Here is a 24,826-nt window from a genome sequence, read left to right as displayed (position 1 = left end):
AGGGTCCCTGGGGCAAGGACCTGAGAGTGGCCTCTGGGAAGAACGGAGTTGTGCCAACAGCAGCGATGAGCCTGGAGCAGATTCTTCCCCAGAACCTCCAGATGGAGTCCAGCCCAGCCCACACCACGAAGTCGGCCTGGGGCTCAGAACAGAGGAGTCAGGCAGCCCTTCTGGATTTCTGACCTACAGGAATGTAAGGTCCTAAATGGGTGCTGTTCTAAGCTGCTCAGGTTCTGGTACTTTCTTATGCTGCAACAGAGAACTAATACATTGAGCGACTGGTCAGATTCACATTGTTGGCACTTAGCCACACGTGCCAGTATTGCTCTCTACACAATTCTTAATCATGAACTTGGTCTCTATCACTTTGTTATTTTTCTTTAGTATGAAGAGATTTCCTCACCTGGAAGTCCTGTTCTTTATCCAAGCAGGTTGACTTGTGCCAAACAGGAATAATGAATGGATTCTGTCCCCTTTTCATTTTCCCCCCGATTTAAACATTACCTATTTAAACAGAGGGTGGATTTTGGTCTAAAACCTAATATTTCTTATCTGCACAGAGAATGAGCCATGTTTTCAATAAGAGACATAGAGACCTACCTGGTAGGAAAGTCTGCCTATAAAATGCGCAGGTCTGCTGGTGGAGGAAACAATTGTCACGGAAAAGGCATCTTGTGGGCCGTGGAGAATTAAAAATGCTTTGAATCCACTGGACTATCTGGCAACTTTACTCTAAAGTCTTGTTTTCATTAAAATGGATTGGGCTGGACCTTCCTTTGATAATTTAAAATTTCTTTCCACTTTCCCTTCTCCCTGCCTCCAACCCCCATGCTTTAGACATCATTGGTATTTTGGCAATCCAGGCGGACTTGAAAACAAATTACTGGCTTACATTTTGTCAAGCATCTGCCTAAAAATCACACAAAAACATGTTGATGGGCAGGCTTTCCCCGCACTGCTCTTATACATACCGGAAACTGGCTTCTTCTTCGTGAGCTGCATACAATGCATTTAGCACTAATTGGTCTCATTGGCCCTTTCCAGGAGCGTTATATCCCATGAAAAGCCAAACTGCTGAACTGGTGGAGGCATGTAAACACAGCATTTGTAGTGTGTGCGTCTGTTCACCATTCCAACATTTCTTCAGTCACTTCTTCCTCAACTTGTGTACTCTTTGATCTATCCTTGTTTTAGTTGCTATTGCTATGGAAGAAACAATCCATACTTAGGGTAAAACTGCAGGAATTGTGTTACATTCACTGATTGTGTGGGTCAAGAATTCAGATAGGGCACAGCAGGGATGGCTTGTGTCTAACCCATAACCCATAAATCCATCTGGGGCCTCAGTGGAGGCAGTTTCAAATATCTGAGGGCTGAAATCATCTGGAGGCTTCTTCACTCATGTATTCTGGTTTCTGGGTTGGTTTGACTCAAAGGCCGGACTTAGTTAAGACTTTTGACTGGAGTACCTACTCATGGCCTCCCTGGGTGAGTTATGATAGACACGGAATGGTGGATAGATGTGTCCAAAGGGGGAGAGTCTCAGATGACCTGGACCACCCAAGCACCATGGCAGTAGTGACCCAGCCTACAAAGCACACAGTACCCCTCACACTGCATTTTGCTGGTTACCCAGTAAAACAACCACAAGCCCATCCAGATTTCAAGGGAGGTGAATAGACTACACTTTGGATGGGATATATTTGGTGGCCATCTTTTGGAAATATTGTATGCCACCATTCGCCCTCTGGCCCAAACAATTCATATCATATGGCACACAAAATACAGCCACTCTCTCTCAACACCCTCAAAAGTTTCATTCTATTTTGTCTTTCATCTCAGGCTGAAGATGAAATGTGCATGAGATACCTTGAATGCAATTCCTCATGTAGGGTTTCTCCCAATCTGATCTGTGAACTAAAGAAACAGGTTATCTGTCCCCAAATCAGCAAATAGACAGTCAGACAGATTTAGGATAACCATAGTAGACTTTTCTATTCAAAAGAGAACCACTGTTTCATAGCAGTTCTGAAATCCAGCGGGAAGCAGATTACCAGATCCTCGATTCAAGGCTTCAACCTACAACCCAAGAGGCATTTTCAATGGCTTTTAGATCCATTTTGGGCTCTTTGTTCTCCCCCCTAAGTCATTCTTCCTTTTTCATGACTTGTAGCCCATGTTTACAGCTGAGCAGATTTTTGTTTCTTTATTTTTGTTTTTATCCTATATCTTGTCTGTCAAAGTTCAGAGGTGCAAAGACTTTAAAAAATATATATGTATTTGTTATTGATTTCAGAGAGGAAGGAAGAGGGAGAGAGAGAAACATCAATGATGAGAGAGAATCATTGATCACCTGCCTCCAGTACATTTCACCCTTAGGACTGAGCCTACAACCAGGGAATGTGCCCTGACTGGAATCTAACCATGACCTTCTGGTTCATAGGTCAATACTCAATCACTGAGCCATGCCAGCCAGGCCAAGGCCTTTGTCATTTTGTACTGTTTCTGTCCCTTTTAGTCTCAGTCAGTATAATTTATTTTAAAATGTTGTAGGAACTTTTGTATGTAAATATATGAACCTAACCCCTTAGGCAAACTTTATATGCACACGCCTCTGAGAGATAAGCCCATTTCCACTTCGGGCCCCGGACTTTTGTTTTAACAGAGGCATTTCCTACAGAACATTTTCCCATCTGAATGTGGCTAGAGGTCATGAATATAAATCTTTCTGAGGTCTTCATGAAGGCAAACCTAAGGGGGAAGCCTTATGCTGAGACAGTGTTCTTCTGCTTGCATTCTGAGTTTAATATTTGAACCAAAGTTCCTTTCTTATTTGAGAAGCCTTTTCTGTCAGAAAATGCTTTCCTAAAGCCTCTTTAGTTGCTCTTGAAAACTGAATATAGTTTGTGTTTAGTTCCTGTCATAGGAAGTTGGCCTCAAACTTTTCCGGGTGTAGTTTTGGACCATCAAGACTGAAACGAATGATTTTTGGTTTTCTCATGAGTTTTGACTCGTGGCGGCATGGGTTGGTTTCCTCAGACTTCAGCACCTCCAAAATGACATGTTAATGTCATCATGTTCTTTTGTGGAGGAACGATTCTCCCTTCCTCCCTCCCTCCCCCTCTGCCACTGACTTTAGTATGTGACCGTGTTTTAGTTCGGAAGTCTTCCAATTATCCCACAGGACCCATCAGTCACCTCGTCATCCTTGTAACGAGGTGGTTGCCACTGTCCAAGTGAGAGAGTCAACACAGGAATTTGTAACCAGAGGAATTTTTGAAACTTATCATCATCATCATCATTGTCACCAGCACCATCATCCTCATTACCATCACCACTACTACCATCATCATAGTGTTTTGTGTGCAGGAGAGGAGGCCTGGAGTCCTGAAGCAGGCCACCTGTGTCAGCTGAGTTGCTCTCACAGGGGGCCAATGCCCAGGCAGTCACCTGTGTGTGTTCTCGGTTTATAGGATCTCTCTCCTCCAACATGTTGGTTTCTTTTCTTTTGTTGACGTGCGTGAGTGTTGTGATAGCCATGGCTTTGTTTGGTGGTATGTGAACCCTTGGAATGCTCTTTGCAACTTTGCAGGCAAAACTCCGTGGAGCTGAAGCTGAACATTGTTTTCTGTGAGTTATAATGACAAGGGGGGAGATTAGATCTTTCACATAATTATTCAGGCTTTGGCAGATTCTTGAACTGAATTTTAACTGATAAGAAGAAAAGGAACCTCTTGGAGCAAATACTGCTTTATCATCCAGAGTGCCTTTGCACTCAGAGCAGCTAAAATCTGTCTGTGACTATATATCTGGAGTCACTACTTCTGAGCTTTTAGAAACTGCCTCTTCTTTCTCTTAAACTTTTGAAGGAGAGTGTTCCCAAGGACATTTGACTTACTTCCTTGGCACCAAACACTAACCAATAAAGTATTTGTGAACGCCAATATCCCCTTTATCGCCATGGGCGCCTTTGGTTTCCTTGGCCTCTACTTTGAATTTTTAAAACAATCCTAAAGGTAGACTCGGTCGCTTTTCCATCTAACTGATACGAAAGGTGAAATCACCAGTTGTTTTTGTCTTCAGAGCATATGCTTTTAACCACTAGCTTTTCATTCTCCAAACCTCTAAATGAGAACCATTATAACTGAAATTGTAGGATTTTAAAGAATTTTTTAAAAAATGTGTAAAGCACATAGTCTAATGCTTACTATGTAGGAGGTACTTCACTTTTTAAAAATAGCTAAAAATAACTTTTATTGAGCTGAAACGTTCCTTGGATTGAGTGTGTTTCCATATCATTTAAAATGAAAGGATTGGTTTGCCCCTTACATATTAGGCATTGAAAAGCCAATAAGAATCTTTATATGAGGACAGATAATACAAATGACAAATAAGGACCCATGGAAGGGAAGCTAGAATAAGCTCTATTTTGGCAACAAGCAGCCCCAACATTTCTGTGTTTTTCTGCAACAGAAACACGCTTCTCCCTTGCTTGTACTGAGAATCCTCTTTACTTTCTGCGATTCTTCTAGACAGCTGACCTCTGCAGTCCTCTCACATATCCAGAAGCCACTCGCGTTGTGTGGCTCTAACGTCTTCAGACAAGGCTTCTCCATGATTTTTCTGAAAGAGGAAGAGAGAGGTTGTAAAAGTGCACAAAACTTTTCACGGACTCAACTCAGAACCCACCCCGCATGACTTCCACTGACGTTTCATTGGCCAGAATCTGTCATGTGACCTCAGCTAGGTGTCAGGGAGCCAGGAAATGAAACACAAAGGGAACCTCCATTGATGAACACTAAGGCACCAAGGATCTCAGCCAACTTAGGGGAGAGAAAAGGCAGGGGAATGGCTACTGTGGGGAAGGCAGGGAGATGGGAAAGAAAGGATGGAAACAGATGTATTTCAAAGCTGTCATCTAATTGATGTGAACAAGAGGATTATGGGTCTTATTAAGTAAGGTAGTTTTTCATCTTGCTTTCATCTAATAGTAGAATATGCGTCTGTGACTGACAGGACAGAGAGTGATGCTCGTAGACTGGAGTGGATATTTGAAGTAAATTTTGTTGATCATGCTGCTATTGGTAGAAATTAGACTCTTCTTCAGAATCAAGAGGAAAGAATTCCAAGGTCCTACATGCAGGAGATTGTGGTATGGTGGCAACATGATTTATTTGTGATGCTGACACTGGGCTTCCAATGTCCCATCTCTCTCTGTTCCACCTTAGAAGAAAATGCAACCATGTCGTCAGCAGGGCCAACATAAAAGCCAGCGTGCAGAGTTTCTGTTTCATATTTAAGCTTAGTCCGTCGGAGCCAACGAAGTCTCCTGAAGGCCCGGGTAGCTGCTGAACCACATGTTCGGCATTTTTCCAGGCAAGAGAGAATGCGAACAAATAGGAGAGTGTGGGTCATTAACAAGAGACAAAGAGAAAGAGAGAGAGAGAGAGAGAGAGAGAGAGAGAGAGAGAGAGAGAGAGAACTTCTTTGTTCTCTTGGGCTTTTAACCAGGAGCTTTTTCAAAATAATCCACCAACTTCCTAAATTTCTCTGGACTTGCACTGGCTCTACCCCCTAGCCAATGATCTTTTTCCCAGGTTAGACTGACAGGCCTCTAGGGCCAAGCACCTCCCCCAGCACCATACTGAGTTTATGTTGCCTGTACTTATCTCCCCCTTTGTTCTATCCTTACCCCCAGTGATCTGGTGAATGGACTGGCGGTTCCCTGGGGGGAATGGGAAGCTGTAGCCTGGTGAAGCAAGCAGGCTCTGAGTCCCCAGTTGACTATGCTCAACAGTATCTGACTTCCCCGCTCTCTTCCCATTATCAATACCTCGCTACCTATGGTAACACTAACAAAACTAAGATAAAGAGAAATGACAGTATCAAGTAAGGTGGAAAATATATCCAATTATATATGACTTTAATAAAATATGAATGAATCCGAACTTTTCTATTCGGAATAAAACGCACATGCTGTTTTCAGGAAACACACTTAAACCAAGTGGGTAAAGAAATATTGAAAACAATGAGGCAATTGCAAACTAAATGAAAAATGTTGCAATATGAACATCAGACAACAATGTAATTCTTTAAGATTAAAAACACTGAATAGAAGAAAGTGGATATTGTGTAAAACATGTTCATTCCAGCTTGACTTAAAAGCACATCACTCTAATGGGCAAAAAATACACCCTTCATAACTAAACAGGTAGTTGAAATCAACATCATTAACTTGTATGCCGACCATGTACACAAGCAGGTGCTGGAGGCTCCTGTTAAACTGGATTCATTTTGGAAATGCTCTGATCCTAAGCAGGGTGGTTCTCGTGTCATATCATTCAACCTGGTAGATGGCTTTGGGTATGATGCTTCCCATATAGACGTACATGGATTCGTGTGACCAATATTTCAATTTATTTAAGGCTGCCAATGACAAAAATAGATGGGATTTCCTCATCTGTTGATTGTTTGATCTTTGAACCATGCCTTCAACTAGCTTGTCAGTCCAAAGACGAAGGTCCTGGACCACAATGCAGCACATTCCAACCTCCCAACTAAGAACAGCACCCGCCCTCTTTTTCACCTTTTCTTGCCTTTTTTCTACGGCTTGAGCTGAAATTTAATTGTGACAATTTAGCTTCTCACCGAAGCAGACTTTGTGTTGTACACAATAGTTCCATCAGGCAATATATGGAAAACAGGAAACATTTAAGTGAAACCCATTCCTTTCGTGGGAGGCAACTGAGATTTTCTTTTTAGATATGATCTCAAAACTTAACTGGTGGAGATGACTTGGCTATGGAGAAAAACGGCCGAGAATATGAAATGACGTGGGCACGTCTGGTTTATTATAAATGGAGCTCAGTGGTGCCGAAGCTCATGAGGCCATGGGGAATTTAGGTTGTTTTGTTATTTAAAAAAAAGCAGGCTAGTTAGGCAGGCTGCACATAGGAGAGCACAAAGTCAGGAAAATGTGGCAATATCCTGTCAGGACCGCTGGATAAGGTGCTGTCTGCAGTCCTGAAACTTCTGCATTTCATTCGCAATAAACCTACGGACAGCAAAACCATCAGATTCCTTTGGTGATAAAGAAAAACGGATATATTAACCTTTGTATATTTTAGTCTGAAGAAGGAGCCAACACAAAATTGCAATCATGGTTAGAAACTTACTAAAAATTATTTATTAAAATCAAGCTTGACAGCTTACGACTGCTTCAAGCATACGGTTCCATAGCAAATGGGCACATTCCGAGGTGCAGGGGTCTCAGTTTTCTCAGAAAAAGAGGAAAACACAGGGCAAGAGAGAAAAATAAAATTTTAGGTGATTTCTGCTATGGCCCTTCCTTTCAAATATGACTACTGTTTCTAACAGCATTACAGGAAGAAAAATACATAAAAGGTTGCCAAGTATCATGTTTTAAATGGACTGTTGTGTACCACGCACTTGGCTTCTGTTTAGAAAATGTAAATGGCCATGTAACCGGAAGGCCAATGTCATGGTTCAAAGGGATCAGGGGTTACAGTCCAGTTCCTGGGTTATTCCTTTATCCCGAGGAGCATCAGCTTTGAACAGGCTCCGTCAGCTTTCAACCAGACACATTATTCTGACGTCTCCTAGGGAGAAGCTTGGAGCTGCTTTCCTCAGAGTTGAGAGGGGAGAGTGTAGGTGCGGGAAATGACAAAAAAAGGACTAGGAAATTAAAAGGTTCAGAGGTCAGGCTGTTAATCTGGAGTAGGGCCTGAGCATTGCAGCCCCTGGAAAGGTATAAGGGGAGAAAATCTAGAAAGACCACCCACTGACCCTCAAAATTACACTATTAGTTTCATGTCCTCTATCTGCATACATTTGACTAGATATTTTTGTTTGTCCTTATATATTTGATGGAAACCTTGAAAAGTGAAAAAGTAGCATTTAGTCCATAGTTTGAAATGTTTTAATAATGCATGCGTCTATTTTAGTTAAAAAAATAATTGCTTTTTTTTTTTTAATGCTTATGGAATTATATGACCCAAACTTGACTTGGTCATCTCCATATTGTAAGATAGTATGTGAAATGAATGAATGCATAATTATTCAATGTTTTTCAATGAAAGTAACCATGGTATATGGAAAAATTAATATAAACTCCAGGAAAACATTAAATGCTTTGGAAAAAGCTCTGTCAAGGAGAGCCGATTGTAACATGGTATCTGTTAGATCTGAGCCACCAACTAGCAAGGTTTAGGGCAAATGTAACGGAAGAATATTTTTTTTCAGATTGCTTTGTAAGTGACTTTAATTTCTCAGTCCCTTTTGATGTAATAAAAGTTCCAAAATATACACAAAGCATTGCAAGTTTTGTACAAGGAGGGAAGCCAATATCCAATGCAAATGACAAGCTCTTGTTACTACAACAACAGCCTAGTGGATCATGTACATAAAAAGGAAATTATAATTAAAGCATGCTTAATGATCCTTAACCCCTTAGATTAATCAACCACCAACTAGGGTTCAGTTTACCTGTAGAAGTCTCTTCCAATTCCAATAGATTCCAGTCTTCAGACACACATTATACCACATGCAGAGTCTGAAGACCCTTATTATTTTAAGGTCTTTAATCTTGGACCAATAAGCACCTCATACATTCCATACCTATTGCCAAAGTCAATGCCAAGGGTCTAATCAAAATTTGTATAGATGAGTGTTTTACTTCAAGATCAGCTTATTTCCCTAATGTGTCATTATAGGAGAGAGTAGTATATGATTAGAGTAAAATAAAAGTTATCACCTGAAAGTTGAAGTTTGTTAATAACATTTAGACTTACATGGGGTTTGTACTATATGAAAGATGCTCTATATTTTTATTAACACTAGAGTCCTGTTTTACTTTTAATTTGCCTATTAGCATTTTTTAAATTACATATGCACACACTTTTTGGCCAGGAGATTTCTATAGTTTTATTTTAAAATTATTACCTCCTCTCCTCTAAGCTTTTATAATTCTACACTTTAAACTTTAACTTTTTGAGAAAACTGCTTTTTTTTTAAATTTCTTTATTGATTAAGGTGTTACATATGTGTCCTTATTCCCCCATTACCCACCCCCCTATTCCTCCACTCATGCCCTCACCCCCCTGTTGTCTGTGTCCATTGGTTAGGCTTTTATGCATTGAACAAACTGTTTTTTGAACCACATTGAGCCTTCTGTTGTTCATCTTTTAGAAAAGGTACTCGGATTTTAGTACATCTCTATAAATGTATTTCCTTTCGAGGAGAGAAAGAGTAAAAACTTAAATTCGAATCTGCTAGAAATGGGTCAGAACGCCCAACATCTCTAGTTCTGAGGAATGGTATTTTTCCTCCAACAGCCGGTTGATCTGATCTCACAAGCAAGTTACATATTAAGGACCTGATTTTGCCTCCTGTGGGAGCCCAGGGACACGGTTGTGACATTTTCCAGATCATCTTGTCTTTCCCAAATGCACTGAAAATTCTCTATGAGTTAATGTTTGAAAAGCACTGATTTACACTGACTTTCTAAGCTTTTTTGAGGAAAGTGCATTTTCTTAAAAATGAAGGCAACTCTTGCCAAAATAGTATGGGAAATTCTTAACCAAGTGGAAATTTGAACACAAAGTTTATTTGTAACTTAATGTCATTATTCAAATGCATCTTAATTTTTTTCACGTTTCATTTTTCATTCTGCCTTTTTTTTTTTACAGAAAATTTACGATGTTCAAAGTGCCTTCGTTCTCAGAATACTTACCTTGATCTTCTGATACTTGGCTGGATACTGACAGTTGATCTCTCAGAACTTTGCTGTTTTTTGTAAGTGAGGCTGAATTTCTGAATTTAACTTTAGTTCAAGTTAAAAAGAGGAGTTGGCATTTGAAACTACCAAACAAGGATGACTGAAGTTACTTCTTGAGGGTTTTTTGTGGATCAAGCACGAATTTAACGTGGACACATTGGCCAATCGTTCAATCAGCAACCAAAATGTTAACTACTCTGAAATCCACACTGTGGCTTTGAGTCTTGGTCACCCGTAGACTCTCAGTGCTGACTGGGCTGAGCAGCTTCTAGCTTTCGCTTGAAAAAAACCCTAGGCGGCCACAGTTATCCCCAGGTGTCTCCTGCCAGCTTAACGACTGTCCTGTAACGTCTGAAAGCACCAGGCATCTGGCCAGCAGGAGTTTGGTACACTATGCAGTACCTCGATGTACCAACTAGGAGGCAGATAAAGTGAAGACCCAACTCGTGAGTGAAATCTGGCTTCTATATACAGCTATCTTTCCATTTTTTACACACAGCTCAGTTAGCCTATTTTTCAACCCACTCTCTCAGGTGGAGTTTCAGGTATAGCTTGGCTGTTGTGGAATTCACCGTTCTCTCTGCAGATCTCGGTTACTTTTCCCTCCATCCACACACAATCCTGCTCAGGGGCACTGTCTTGCCTTGAAATACTTTCCTCGGTCTCAAAGCATTTGAATCAGAGTCAACTCTTTCTTAACAATGAACATTTGTCTATGAAGAGGGGGCTGCTATGGACTGAATTGTGTCCCCTCCAAATCCATACGTTGAAGCCCTAACCCTTAATGTCACCACATTTAGAAATGGGACCTTTAGGGAAGCAACTGGGGGTTAAGTGAGGTCCTAAGGGCGGGGCTCTGATTCAAAAGGGCTGGTGGCCTTATAGGAGCAGGAGGAGACACCAGAGATCTCGTTCCCAGCACAGCACAGAGGGAAGACCTGGTGAGGACACAGTGAGAGGGACAGCTCGCTCGCTCGAACCAGAAACCAGCCCTACAGGCACCTCGATCCTGGGCTTCCAGCCTCCAGAACTGCGAGGAAATAACTCGCTGTTGCTGAAGCATGCCGTCTGTGGTACTCTGTTACGGCAGCTGAGCAGATGAAGACAGGGCAAAGTGTGTGTCAAAAGAGCTGAGTTCACACCAGCCCTCTGACAGCAATCCCGCGTGTCTAGATGAGGGCGGCTTCTATTGTTCGCAGGTTCAAAGTCCTGGTAAACAACGCGGCACGAGGGGAAAGAGAATCAACTCATAGGAATGTGGCCCAAGAGTAATGCCTCGTGGCTCACAGGGAGGAGCTGGTTATAAATCCAGCCCAGACCATGGGCCAGCCCAGCTCACGTTGAGTTCTGTTTTAGCTTTGGTCAAAGGCTGTTAATTGAGTGTAATTAAAAAAACAACAACACTGAATTAAAACCTACCTGAATTTATGGTTTCCCCATCCATTCTCTGTGGAGCATTCTTTAGCCAGGGCTCTTTGCTTGGGGGCGCTGTCCCTCACCGGCTGAGAGCTCGGTCACCTCGCTCGGTGTGGCCACAGGTTAGGTCCCAGGTCAGGAAGAGGCACGGGCATGCTCCAGGGTGCTGTTGAGACTGCGCCCACAGCTGCACCTGTGGGAGATGTGGCTTCGGCAGAGAGCAAGAGCTTGGTCAGGTAGTTCTAGAAGGTAAATGTCATGTTTTAGAACATTTGAAAAAAGAATTTTCACAGGGCATTTTAAAAAAATCATATCTTTCCCCCTCAATATCTTGACATAAAACAGATCAGGTCAGGCAGCTCTGGTGGGATGAGGAGGGAAGGGCGGTGCCGGCCTGGGACGCTGCGGAGCACACACAGGGTGTCGCTGGAAAGAGGAAGAAGGCGCCACGCACGATCACCTGCCCGCGTTGTCCTGTGGGCGCTGCCTGTCTCAGGAGAAACCGTTAGCAGTTCAGGGCAACCAGTGCTTTTCCATAAACATGAGAAGCCGACGGCTGCAACCTGTAGAGACACCGTAGGCCTCACGGAAACTCCTGGAGTTGTCTCAGGTGCCGCCTGCGGGCGTCTAGCTTCCCCGGAGACCCGAAGGGGCCAGCCACCCTCTGGATGAAGGGAGACTTCTCGATCCTGTGCCCTGCCAGGCACATGGTGACCGCCCCCCCCCCCCCCCCCCAAATGCAGCAGGGAGAACAGAGCTGGCCATCCTCACACACAGGCCACACCAGTCATATCACGTAGCGGGGAAATCCCCATGACACTGTCGTGTGATCTGAAGTGGCCGATGAAGGCATCAGCCTAAATGCAGGGATGAGGACTTTCTTTGTTTCCCCAAGACCTTCTCCAGAGCAACCGGCCACCGCAGGAATGACGGTGACCGACGTGGCATTCAGAGTCCATGGGTGCGAGTAAATGCCGCCCAGTGTCTTACATCAGGGTTCCCCTCGACCTTTCCAGATGACGGCTCCGGCATTTACTCATCACCATCCTCCCAGGCAAGGGCTGTGCAAGACTCTAGCACCCTGCCTTTGCCGATCTCGGCCACAAGCTGCAGAAATGCCTCACGCACGTCCAGAACCGGCCTCACCTTCCCCCTCCTCACCCCCCCCAGTCCCCACCCCGTCCCAACAGGTCCGGGGACATCTTCATTTTTTCTTTAAAATTCTAGTGGGCCTGCTTTTTCTCTTGATTCCCCTTGTGACCTTTTCTTATTTTTTCCTGTTCTTTCTTCCTGTTTTCACCTTTTCTTCATTCCCTTCTCTCCTTTCTTTCCCCCCCCCCCCCTTATTAGCGTGTCCCAATGCGAGTCTATGACCCCTCATTTACTGGGTACCCCATGAAGCGCAAACATCATCAAAATCAGGAGAGGCTGCCTTAAGCTGGGCCTCGGAATGGGAGGAAGCAGCCACTCCCAGGCCCGTCTGCTTCCTGGGACAGCTTATCCTTGAGCAGTGACGGTACAAATATTGTTGACAAGAAACATTGGGAGCTGGGAATAGGAGTTGGGGTTAAAGGTCATCGTTTAAGATTTGTAAGAGATAAAGAGAGAACAGTAGCGCCTGGGGGGTGGAGTGGGGGGCTGTCAGAGGAAGGAGACAGGGGGTGTAAGCGTGGGCGGTGTGGAGGGCTCAGTTGTGGCACATGAACTTGTGCTCTGGGAAGTCTCCATGCCAAGTCCTCACGGATTTGACACTGGCACCCAAGAGAAGGACTGGCTGGGTTTTTCCACACTGAATGGCCCTGTCAGCCACCTAGCTGCATTCCTAATAACATTCTCAAAACAGAATTGCTACTTAATTGAAATCTGTACATTTGAAATAGAGCAAAATTGATTTTTAAAAAGATTAAGAAAAATGCGCAGCTGCCTTAAAGTGATGGAAAAAAAGGTCACAGCTTGAACAGCGCACTAGTGTTCCAACGTCAGACAGAGCGGTGTGCTGAGAACACATAGAAGCGCTCTTTTTCCTTTTAGAAGTGTGTACACATTGTGTTCATAAAATTAAGTATTTTGATTGAGGCAATTTTGAAGTCTCTTATCCAGCTGCTCATTATTTTGTGAACTTAAAGGACGTTTTCAATGGTGTCTCCCACCCTTTCTATCTAACGGATAGTTACTGTGTCCGTGTGCAGTCACGTCTCTTCAAGCCTGATGCGTGGTCAGCATTGGGTGAGCTCCCGGCTGCCTCGGCACCTGCCTCTGTTCTCAGGTGTGGACACCAGGCCCGGAGTGGACACCAGGCCGGGAGTGGACACCAGGCCCGGAGTGGACACCAGGCCCGGAGTGGACACCAGGCCGGGAGTGGACACCAGGCCCGGAGTGGGCACCAGGCCGGGAGTGGGCACCAGGCCCGGAGTGGACACCAGGCCCGGAGTGGGCACCAGGCCCGGAGTGGACACCAGGCCGGGAGTGGACACCAGGCCCAGGTGTGGACACCAGGCCGGGAGTGGACACCAGGCCGGGAGTGGACACCAGGCCCGGAGTGGACACCAGGCCCGGAGTGGACACCAGGCCCGGAGTGGGCACCAGGCCGGGAGTGGACACCAGGCCCGGGAGTGGACACCAGGCCCGGAGTGGACACCAGGCCCGGAGTGGGCACCAGGCCGGGAGTGGACACCAGGCTCGGGAGTGGACACCAGGCCCGGAGTGGACACCAGGCCTGGAGTGGACACCAGGCCCGGGGGTGGACACCAGGCCCGGGAGTGGACACCAGGCCCGGGGGTGGACACCAGGCCGGGAGTGGACACCAGGCCCGGGGGTGGACACCAGGCCGGGAGAGGACACCAGGCCCGGAGTGGACACCAGGCCCAGGAGTGGACACCAGGCCGGGAGTGGGCACCAGGCCGGGAGTGGACACCAGGCCCGGGAGTGGACACCAGGCCCAGGAGTGGACACCAGGCCGGGAGTGGACACCAGGCCCAGGAGTGGACACCAGGCCGGGAGTGGACACCAGGCCCGGAGTGGAGTGGACACCAGGCCGGGAGTGGACACCAGGCCCGGAGTGGGCACCAGGCCCGGGAGTGGACACCAGGCCCGGGAGTGGGCACCAGGCCCGGGGGTGGACACCAGGCCCGGAGTGGACACCAGGCCGAGGTCTAAGGAAGCCGGGCCGTCAGAATGAGGCTCTGCACCCACAGCCGGTCTGGACCACGCGCGGTAGTGTGTGCACACCGGCCCGGGCGCAGCCTTCCCTTCGCCATTCTATGGAAAGTCTCGGTGCTGTTTTTCCAACATGTGGGCCTTCTCAGCAGCTGAAAGACATTTTCCAAAGGTGACCCTTTGATCCGATGCCGGGGCTTTGAGCTGTCTGAACCAGTCAGCATTAGAGTTATGGGGGATAGTTTACTCATGATTTTTACATAAAGCATTTAGAAAAGATTCACATTTCCTCCTAATGGGGTCGCTATTCTCAAGGATGGGGCTCCCCGCAGTCCTCAGCAGCCTGTGCTCCTGCCCCCGGGGTGCGGGAGGGGGCGCAGCTGAGAGGCAGCGGGCGGGCCCCCTGCACAGGCCTCCCTCCCCTGCTCCCGGGAAGCCGCCCGCCCCGCCTTGGGATGAGAACCTGTGCGGCCCGCCGGGCTCCCCATCACGCGTGCCTCCCCAGGCACCGGCTCGGGAGCTGCGGAGCAAAGAGAAGAGCGCGTGGGAAGCTCTGGTTTTTACAGAGATTTACAAACCCTCAACCCTCAACCACACGCAAGGTCACAGAACTTCCCCTTTAAGAAATATCCCATCTACAAAAAGTCAAGGTCAGAGAAAGCCAGTACTTACTTTATCAAGCATCACTGACCACCTCAAACAGTGTTCTGGGTGTACTGAAGGCATTTTTTCCTGATACAATAATCGGATTTATTCAGAACTTTCTAGAATTCATCGACATAAAAACCAGACTCGGCAACGCCTGTCTTCCACTATAGCAAAGGGATGCGCTACGCTCATCTTCGGTTCAGAAGGCCAAGTCCCTACACAGCATCCCGTGAAGAATCTGCCCGGGGAAGGGCAGAAGGGTAGCACCCCTGGGGGTGAGCACGGGCCTTCCCCACCTGGGAGTGTCATGACCACGGGCCAGGCCCTCCAGCAACGGCTGCTAGCTCAGCCCACCTGCGCTTCTGCTGTCCTCTCCCCCCGCCCCCCCACGACTGGTCCTCCTGAGCAGGGTCTCCTCCCGAGCAAGACCAGAGAGCAGCCCTGTCTGCCCCCCTCGGAGAGATGCGCCCGGGATTGCCAGCGCGTGCCGTCTCGTGGCCGCCACCCACACATTGCTGGGAGTTAGCGTGGATGTAGAGAGCACAACTATTTTTAGAAATTCTAATACTGGAATCTGTTTCATTCCATCAGTCAGCCAATGTCAAAATCCCTTTCCAAAAAAAAAAAAGAAAAAAAAAGTCTGGAAGCTAGAGGTTATACAACCGCTTAAAAAATATCTTTTCCCCTCGAGTCTTTCCAGCGAAGGACACAGCATTAGGTTTCTGAGCCACGATTCTGTGTACAGACTTCCCAAGACCCCATGTAGTCCCTGGTGCCTCAGTGTCTTCTGTCTTCGCCCTGCAGATCGCCCGGGCCGGGGCCTGGGGGCTCGAGGCCCGTGTATAGCATGTTCAGTGTGTCTTTCAGCCTCTGCTGCGTCCCTTTGCTAACACTGCACAGAACTGTCCGGCTTTCTCTCCGGCCCACCTCTTCAGCTGGCACCGCAAATCTCAGTTGCTACCATGGAGGGAAGTGAGGCTTCATGGCCCACATGAAGTTGCCTGAGCACCACCGGCAATGCCTTGTCTTTGCCCCTGTTCCTTCTGCTTTGGGCCCAAATGATTACATCTCCAGGGACAAGTTAAATGCCTGTTTTTCTGGCACGCTTCGCGCTTTAATATTTGGCCCAGGGGTTTGCTGGCTTAGCCCTATCTTCTGAGAAACTAATTGTCAACACATAGCTTAGATGACTTCTAAGCTGATAACTTATAACAGCTGTTGTATCACGTTACAGAGCCTTCGGGGGCTCATTCAAAACTTAGATTTTTTTTTTCCTGCATTAGCTAAAAAATTAATGTATTTAAAAATATATTGACACTAAACATGACTCACCAGATCCAGAGAGAGCTCACACCCAGAGTTAGGGGTCCGAGTGCCCCGGTGCCCAGACTAACTCCATCACATGGACATGCTAAGCAGACCGCCTTATCAGATGGTATGTTCTTTATGGATTCATTTGGTTATAAATTCAAGAGCATCGTGTGCTAAAATGTTTGTCATCGTGAACATGTTGAGATCAATTAAAATGTAATAGCAACTGTTATCCGTGTGGAAGTTTCTTTGGTAGGTTCAGATTTTTATCACAAGCCCAGTCTGACATCTGGTTAGAGAAAAAGAAAAAGGGTGGGGGTTAGGGGGTGAATGAATTGGTCCATAATATCAAGTCCTACTTACAACAAAGATGGTAACAGACCAAACTCAGGAGTTTATAATACAATTCTCATTTTATTTTAAACGTATTTTGCATGATATAAAAATATTGATCACAGTGAGCTTTACCAATTGTTATTGCTATAAACATGAATGCAGAAACAATCTTTTTAGTGGAAATAAATTATATAGTCATTTTTTTTTTTTTTTAAATCACAACAGGAAAACCTCGGCTATTCGGTCCTTGGCAGAAAACCAGTGTTTCTGAGAGGTCTTTGCAGATGAGCTGGGGCCCGTTTCCGTGACGTTATCCACGTGGCTCGGGAAACACCCACCGACCGCTGTCCCTGTCACCGCGGCCCCATACACGCCGCTCTGTCCACAGACAGTCTTAAAGGGGGAGCACAGTCTTCCACGGCAGAAGCGGGGCGCCGGGGAGCAGTCCGGCTCAGTTCCCGTGCGGCCTCTTCCAGTAGGCGGGCACACAGCGGCACACCTCCTCGCTGAACGCCAGGCCCGGCTCACAGGGCCTCAGCCGGTTGGTGCACGGCCGTCTGTAACAGCTAGGGAAGCAGAGACACACACTCTGGTTAAAGACCACAGCGAGGAGGGAGAGCCCTCTTTGTCACAGCTGCACAGCACTGCCCAGAGGGGCCTGGGAAATGTAATCCCGAGTGAACTAAGCCCAACTGAGAAAGACAGATATCACATGATCTCTCTTAGTTGTGGAATGGAATGAGCAAAATGAACAGACCAACAAAGTAAGACCCGAAGCAGGGAGGCATGGAACAGACTGACATGCCTCGATGTGGGGTTGGAGGGGGGGTGGAATTCGTGCACTCAAGTGGGGGTCCCTCAGCCCGGCCTGCACCTCTTGCAGTCCGGGAGCCCTCGGGGGATGTCCGACTGATGGCTTGGGCCCACTCTCCTGGGGAATGGGCCCTCCCCGGCTCAGTGTGTCTCGGTGCTGATGGAACACATGGGAGAGTGAGGCCCTGCCAGCATGGTGTTTCTGAAGTGCTCTCTGCTTTGTAGATGAAGCGGAAATGCTGGAAGTGACTTCTGGGTCTGCTGATTCAGGGTGACCACATAAGCATGAGACTTTCGGGGAACAGGGCTTTGAAGGGACCCAACCCAGCCATCTGCAGGCAGCACTGTGGTCCTCAGGGGCAGCCCCACCCTCACTCCCATCTGCGGGACCTGCAGCTGCCAGCATGGTGGGGGCTCACCCCCCTTCTCCCCGCTCCCCACCTCGGCTCCATGTACAAAGGGAGGGACAGTTTCCCTTGGGGGCCCCTCTCTGCCACCCCTGGACTTCCAGTTCCCAGCAGTGGTGAAAAAATGAATGATCTAACAACTAATCCCATCCAAAGCCCTGTTGCTCTGAGGAATGGGAGAGATCTTTGAAGATGATTTTTTTTTTTTTTTTTTTTTTGCATATGAGTTTGCTTAACATGTGGGAATGGGGATGGGTGTCCAGGGAAGAATGCAAATGGCCTGCCGCGGAAATCATAGTGCACTGCAGAAAACTACACATGTGATGCTGATGCGATCACTTCACTCCTTGTGCTTTAGAAACGGAAGCACATCTAGTTAAAATGTGATTTTTTTAAACTTCTAAATACAAATGCAATTTCATAAGACCACTGTTGTTCCTTAACTTAAAAAGACAGAATTCTCAATGAGCAATGAAAGTTACTGAACAAGGCAGTGGACCAAAGCATGTATATGCTACCCACCACACTTTTGGAATAAATATTAAGAGAAAATGGGTGTAAATATTTTCAAAATATAAATTATTATTTTTTGCTTCAATATATACATGAAACCTGGAATTACACACCTAGAAAAGTGAACATAGGGAGAGTTTCAGTAAATAAAAATCTTTATGAAGCATATATACTATTAAGAGAAATACAATGATACAAATCTCTTCTACTAACATAAGAATTCCAGCGAAAAAATATGATTACTGGTTAGACTTTATAAGCATACAAATTTCAGCCTTTTCAATACATACTAATTAGGTTCACTCAGAAGACTCAATATACAAAATGGCTTCATAAGATTTGATATCTATATTCTGCATTTTTAAAATACCTTGGTAATTTGAGTAGAGATATGCAAGTAAAATTTCAATATAGTTATTGCTTAAAATATTCTAAAGAGAAAAAAATTGATTCCAGTAAGGTATTCTGAAATAATAATGAAAATATATGTCATCAATTGTATCTGTAGATTCAATGAATCTCCTTATGCAGCAGCTAAAATGCTAGTGTAGATGGATCTTCAAATATAACAGAAAATGAGAGCACAGAACTTTTGAGAACAAAAAGATGGACACTCCGTTTACTGAGGAAGAGAGTACTGATGAACATCAATGCAGAGACGCAACTGTGAATAGATGGGATGAGAGCGTGGAGTCCTGTGCATAGTCACCCTTGAAAGAACGTCACCGCCGTCTGGGAAGAGCAGATGAAAGAGAAGAAGAGAAGCAGTGAAGGTGATGAAGAGCAAACATCTGAAACTCAGAGATGCCAGGAAAGGGCAATGTAATGTCAGCCAAAAAAGGAAGAGAGCTTAAAGAAAAGCTACAGAAAGGGCCGCTTCCAGAAAGACCAAATTGTCCAGTGCATCTGGCAACCAAGAGTGTACTGATACCTTAAACAGAAACCTATCGTGGAATTCCAGGGCACAAACCCCATTAGTTGGTTGAAAATTCAGAGATGGCCCAGCTGGCGTGGCTCAGTGGTTGAGCATCAATCTATGAACCAGGAGATCATGGTTCAATTCCCGGTCAGGGCACATGCCTGGGTTGCAGGCTCGATCTCTAGCGTGGGGCGTGCAGGAGGCAGCCAATTAATAATTCTAGCTCATCATTGATGTTTCTATCTCTCTCTCCCTCTTCCTTCCTCTCTGAAATCAATAAAAATATATTTAAAAAAAAGAAAATTCAGAGATGAAAGAGGTGACTATGTGGTTACCAGAAAGGCTGGGGGATGGGAGGGCGGGTAAAATATATGGTGATGGCAAGAGACGAGACGATGGGTGATGAGCACACAATGCAATATACAGGTGACGTGTTATAATATTATACACTTGACACTTATATAATATTATTAACCAACATCACACCAATAAATGTAATAATTCAGATTTTAGTAAAAGAAAGAGGTGGACCCAAATACGGAAGGCCTAGCCTTGAGCATCTCTGGCAAGGAGGACAGGTCTCGGTGGCTAACGTGAGCTCTGCACACAGGGACACGCTGAGAAGATAGAAGACATTTGGGAGCTTTTATACCTTGAGCGGAAAGGACAACAGAGTTAAGTGTAAAGGTCAGGAAGAGAGAGGCATGATGGGTGAAGCAATGTTGAAGGAACATGGGAGGACATGTCGAACATCGAATCTGGCTTCAGTAGTCGACCACCTTATTCTCAGGATAGAGAGGACCAAATTCAGGACTCACACCAACAGGATTCGGGTCCAAAAGCCTCATATTTTCTTGGTGAAAAGGGAGCAGACTCAAGGTTTAAGGAAGGAGTCTTGAATAACCTTCAACAGCATATTAATTTACTTCTCTAATTCCATTAAACACTTAGCTTAACTATTTTTATGCTTAGATACAATTTTACAGTAATTGTCAATGTCTTATCCTTTGTAAATTTTGGACGCTATTTTCTGCACTTAGAACAGTTGTCTTAAATCACATCTGATGGAATCATAATTGTGGTGGAGGCAGGTGTGCACTGCCCGGTTGTATGTTTTTTGTTGTTGTTAATCCTCACCCGAGGACATTTTTTCCATTGATTTTTAAAGAGAGTGGAAGGGAGGTAGGGAGAGATGAAGGGAGGGAGGAAAGGAGGGAAGGAGGGAGGAAGAGAGAAACATTGATGTGAGAGAGACACATAGATTGGTTGTCTCCTACACACGCACCTAGGAGGCCAGGGATCAAACCTGCAACCCAAGTGCATGCCCTTGACTGGGAATCAAACCCAGGACCCTTTGGTGCAGCAGCCGATGCTCTGACCACTGAGAACACCAGCCAGGGCCTGGCTGCATCTGGAAAATGCTCCACAGGTGACTGCCCTATGCACCCGTCCAGCTCGGGTGGAGAGCCACCACCTCAGCTTCTGGGACAAGGACTCGGTGCTCTCTGAGCTAGGATCTGGTGTGCATTCCCAGGCCTCCTTTCTGGCCTGGAAAGTGTGGCATTGGTTGGAAACTAGCAGAACGACTCTTCCAGAATCTACTGGCTCCACGCTAGCAACCAGCAGCTGCTGTTTGTGTTGAGAAACCTGCGTTCAGTTGAGAAAACGATTTCCAGGAAGGGAAATACCCACGGTTCACGACGACTGCTCACCTGCATGTCTGAGGTTGAAACTTCTTCCCTCTGAGGAAGCACTTCTGGGGGTTTTCTGTACATTCACAGGCGCACTTGGCTGGGTTGAGGGGCTGGCTTCTCGGGCAGGCCCTTCTGCACACGCACTGGCACGTGCTCTCGTCGAACTCCCTGTGGGGCCCGCACGAGCTGGGCAAGAGTTTGTTTTTGCAGACGCACTGGCACGAGTCTCTGTCCAGCTCCTTGTGGGGCCCGCAGCTGGCCGGCCGCAGCCCCCCTTTGCAGACGCACTGACACGTCTCTTCATCCAGCTCCTTGTTGGGGCCACAGACGTCGTGGAATCCATCGGCCGCATCTAGACAACCAGGCGGGACATGGTTACTACACCTCACTCAGGGCTGGGGTGGTGTGAAGCAGTAAAAGCATCGACAGCATCTTCCCTGCCATGTTCATCACAGGGCTGTGCACAAACATGTGTGTTCCTGTACCGGAGCGGTCAATGCAACACCAGTGGGAGGCAAGCCAGGGCCCGTTGTGTAGGGAGCGAGTGCAGGCTCTCATGATCGGAACATCGTGCGTGTGGATCTGATAGGAAAGTGTGTGCTAATCACAGAGAGAGCCCTGGCACCGAGTTAAAAGCCACCACGCTCTTACCGTCTCCAGCGGCGGAGGCGAACATGAAATCCTGCTGAGCGAGGCACCTGCAGATGTGGCTGTTCCACGTGTGGTTGGCGGGGCAGGTCTTGTTGGCAGCCTGGCACCTTGGGGAGACAGAGACCGGGGAGGCATTAGCATAACCGGCACGGAGACGGGGCCATCGCTGTCCTTACCTAAGTATCCCGTCAATACCTACGTGTGAAAGTGCTCCACAATGATGCCAGAGCACAGGAAATGAAATGTGGCCGTTCCCTCTCGCACCACCTCCACCCACATGGGCTGTGGCAGCCCCATCCCAGAGGTGACCACCGTGAGTGGGATGGGTTGAATCCCTCCAGGCTTCCGCCTCTTTAAGGCGGTACACTGGTCTGTGCAATCGCATAGCGTTCTCCTGTGTGCAAAAATGGGACAAAGCCTTTTCCTCCAAAATGTCCCTTCCCACTGAACAGCGCATCTCTGTAGGACAGGCCGTGACGTTCTGCTCCGTTATCTGCAGAGGCTGCACAGGGTCCGTAGAAGGATGTGTTATTATTGACTTTATCAGCCCCTGTGGACAGCCACTGCGGTGGCTTCCACCGCGGCCTTTGCCAACACGTCTCCGGGAAGCCTTCTGATGCCTGTGCCTGCTGGCCGCTTTTGGAAGCACAGACGCCCACACTGTCGAGGTCCCTTCATGCAAAACCCCCACTCGGTCCCCACCCCAAAGGCATCCGCAACCAGGGGTTCTGAGTGTTATCCTCCCTCCCCTCCTTCCATCTTCTTTGTTTTTGTTTTTTTAATTATTATTTTTTATTTATTTATTTTTTTTGTAGTTTCTTTTTTCTTTTTCTTTTTTTAATTTCTTTATTGATTTGTCACATATTTGTCCTCATCCCCCCCTTCCCTCCCACACCCCTCCCCACGGATGCCCCAACCCACTGTTGAACTTCTCCATCTTCTTTGTTTTGGTAAAAGTTAAACAGCATGAAGTTCTTTTCCTTAGCTTTTGATTTATGACTTTGGAGTTTCCTTTTGCAAATGAAAGAAAGTAAGCGTGTAGGTGTGCATACATGTATGTATATATGCATGTGTGCATATATTTTATCTCACTCTCTTACACAGATGATATCCTCCCGTAGATTCCAAACCTTGATTTTTCACTTAACACTATTTCCTGGAGAATGCTACACCTTCATAATGATTTCAGGTATTCCCAAGAGCAAGTCTCTGCTCATGACGTATTTTTGTTGCTATTTTGTAGGCTAATCACAAACCTATATTGATGCACGTGAAAGTAAGACAGTGCTTATCCATGTTTCCAAACAGTATCATTGTTGTTTTTTATTTACCTCTTTATTAAAAACTTGAGTATTCGTCCATCAGAGAAGACAGCAGTCACGTTTATATAACAGCAACGCAATTAATCCTGGTTGAAGCAAGCTCATATCACTCTTCTATACGTGCAAGCCAATCGACTGTGGCCATGCTGCCGCAGTGCTGACGTGGTTTAAGCGGCACAGCCCCATTTGGCACAGTGCTGTGGGGTCGCAGCTAGAACCTGCCAACGTGCGCTTGAAGCTGCCATGACCTCAGCCACTGTGTTCCCAGCTGGTAGTTGTAAGCCAGTCATGGGTCATAAAATTAACCACATGACTTGGGAAATGCATTTTTTTAATGTAAAAGAATGGCATGTAATAAAATAGAAATGAGTAGAGTACATGTGATATTGTTTTCTGCAATTGTATTTCAATGATATATATATATGTACATATTTTAATGTAAGTAATGTACATATACAAATATATATGTGTGAATATTAATATACAACCCCCCACACACACAACTCCCCTTCTCCCATGTGTGTGGTGTGTGTGTGTGTGTGTATGCGTGTCTGTGGTTGCAATGTCAAATATATTTGTTTTTAGTCACAGTTGGAAAAGTGACAAAATACCTACCTAAGCTATTTAAGCGACACCAAGAGGTGTCAAGAATAATCTGGATCACTAGCCCAAGTGAGACTGGTGAATGGCGAGATTTCCATCTGCAGGCACATGTGTTACTGTGTTTGTGCTTAGGTTTAAAAATGGACACACAACTGTTCTTCCCAAGTAGGTGCAAAAACAAAACAATTTCCTAGCATGTAGTGAGGAAAAAATAGAGAGTTTTCTCTATATTTCAACATCTTCAAAAATATAAACTAGAAAGTATGGACTGTGTGTAGAAACGAATGTAGGGGTAACTGTGGAAATATGTTTCTGGGAATGTCATACAAAGCAAGGAATCACGTTTGACAGAATTAAATAATGATTTCATATGATCTGGCTTCATTAACTCTTCAGTTTTTGCACATTTATGTTGAATGAAAATACAGCCTTCAGAATAACATTCAATTATGTTCTATCTCAAACACTGTGCCCACTTGAATTTTAAATTGCTAATTATGGTTTGCTCAAAGTGAAGTAAATATTTTAATTTCTAATACTCTTAAAACTTAAATTTCTGGGACAATATGACTTCCGAAGCTACCAAAAATAAGAAACTACTACTCATCAATGTTAACGCATATTTCAAAGTTGAAATTTGAAATTCTGCTACATACGACTTAATGAAAGAAACACATATTTGGGTGAAATACATTTTCATAATTTCCTGGAAAAGTTTCTTTATCTAAAAGTGAGTAGCAACTACTTAGCATTTAAAGCTTCTCATGTGAAAATAATTAGAGACACAATTTCCAAAATACTGTCATGGTGGACAGGTTTAGCACCATCGTATCTCATTTATCTTAATCTCCAGAGCATTTTTGTTCTATTGAAACCGTAAGTTATGAATATTAATGGATGAACATATTAACATGTTTACAAATTAGTTTGCACTTACTGGTAAAGAGGGTCTATGCTGAGAATCATAGGTAAATATATTGACTTCCCTTTCCCACCCAGGAACACACTAGGCCTGCAGACAACAGTAAGATTAAGTCCATAAAACATATCGCTGAGAGGAAAAAGGTAATGTCACCATTTTAACATAAAAAATGTTTAACACTCAGAGCTGTACTGTGTAACCTTTTGTGGCGCATTAACTCACCCATCTGCCATAAAAACAGAAAAGCACGAGTGGAAATAACACAGTTTCAGAGGAGTGATTCCCTCTGTGCGTGGGGGACAGGAATGGTGACTTGGGC

The 24,826-nt window shown here is 45.6% G+C and overlaps 1 protein-coding gene and 1 long non-coding RNA gene across 2 annotated transcripts in view; both read right to left on the bottom strand.

Moving 5' to 3' along the window:
- Positions 1-4,352: 4,352 nt before the first annotated feature.
- Positions 4,353-16,410, bottom strand: LOC114235258 (uncharacterized). The gene is made up of 3 exons (XR_008556797.1): positions 16,349-16,410; positions 11,216-11,454; positions 4,353-4,623 (listed from the first exon to the last, which is right to left on the bottom strand). It is a non-coding gene; the product is annotated as an uncharacterized LOC114235258 (long non-coding RNA).
- A 309-nt stretch (positions 16,411-16,719) lies between these two features.
- The window catches only part of VEGFC (vascular endothelial growth factor C), an 82,212-nt gene continuing 74,105 nt past the window's right edge, over positions 16,720-24,826 (bottom strand). The window contains exons 5-7 of the mRNA XM_054720170.1: positions 21,661-21,767; positions 21,028-21,361; positions 16,720-17,229 (exon numbers count right to left, since the gene is read on the bottom strand). Of these exons, the coding sequence (XP_054576145.1) occupies positions 17,115-17,229; positions 21,028-21,361; positions 21,661-21,767 (556 nt within the window). The 3' untranslated portion in view covers positions 16,720-17,114. The remainder of the gene's footprint in view (positions 17,230-21,027; positions 21,362-21,660; positions 21,768-24,826) is intronic.

This window comes from Eptesicus fuscus, chromosome 8 (assembly GCF_027574615.1).
Source record: "Eptesicus fuscus isolate TK198812 chromosome 8, DD_ASM_mEF_20220401, whole genome shotgun sequence".
Lineage (NCBI taxonomy): Eukaryota > Metazoa > Chordata > Mammalia > Chiroptera > Vespertilionidae > Eptesicus > Eptesicus fuscus.
The sequence above is the reverse complement of the archived record's forward strand: the minus strand, read 5'-3'. Positions and strand labels throughout refer to the sequence as shown.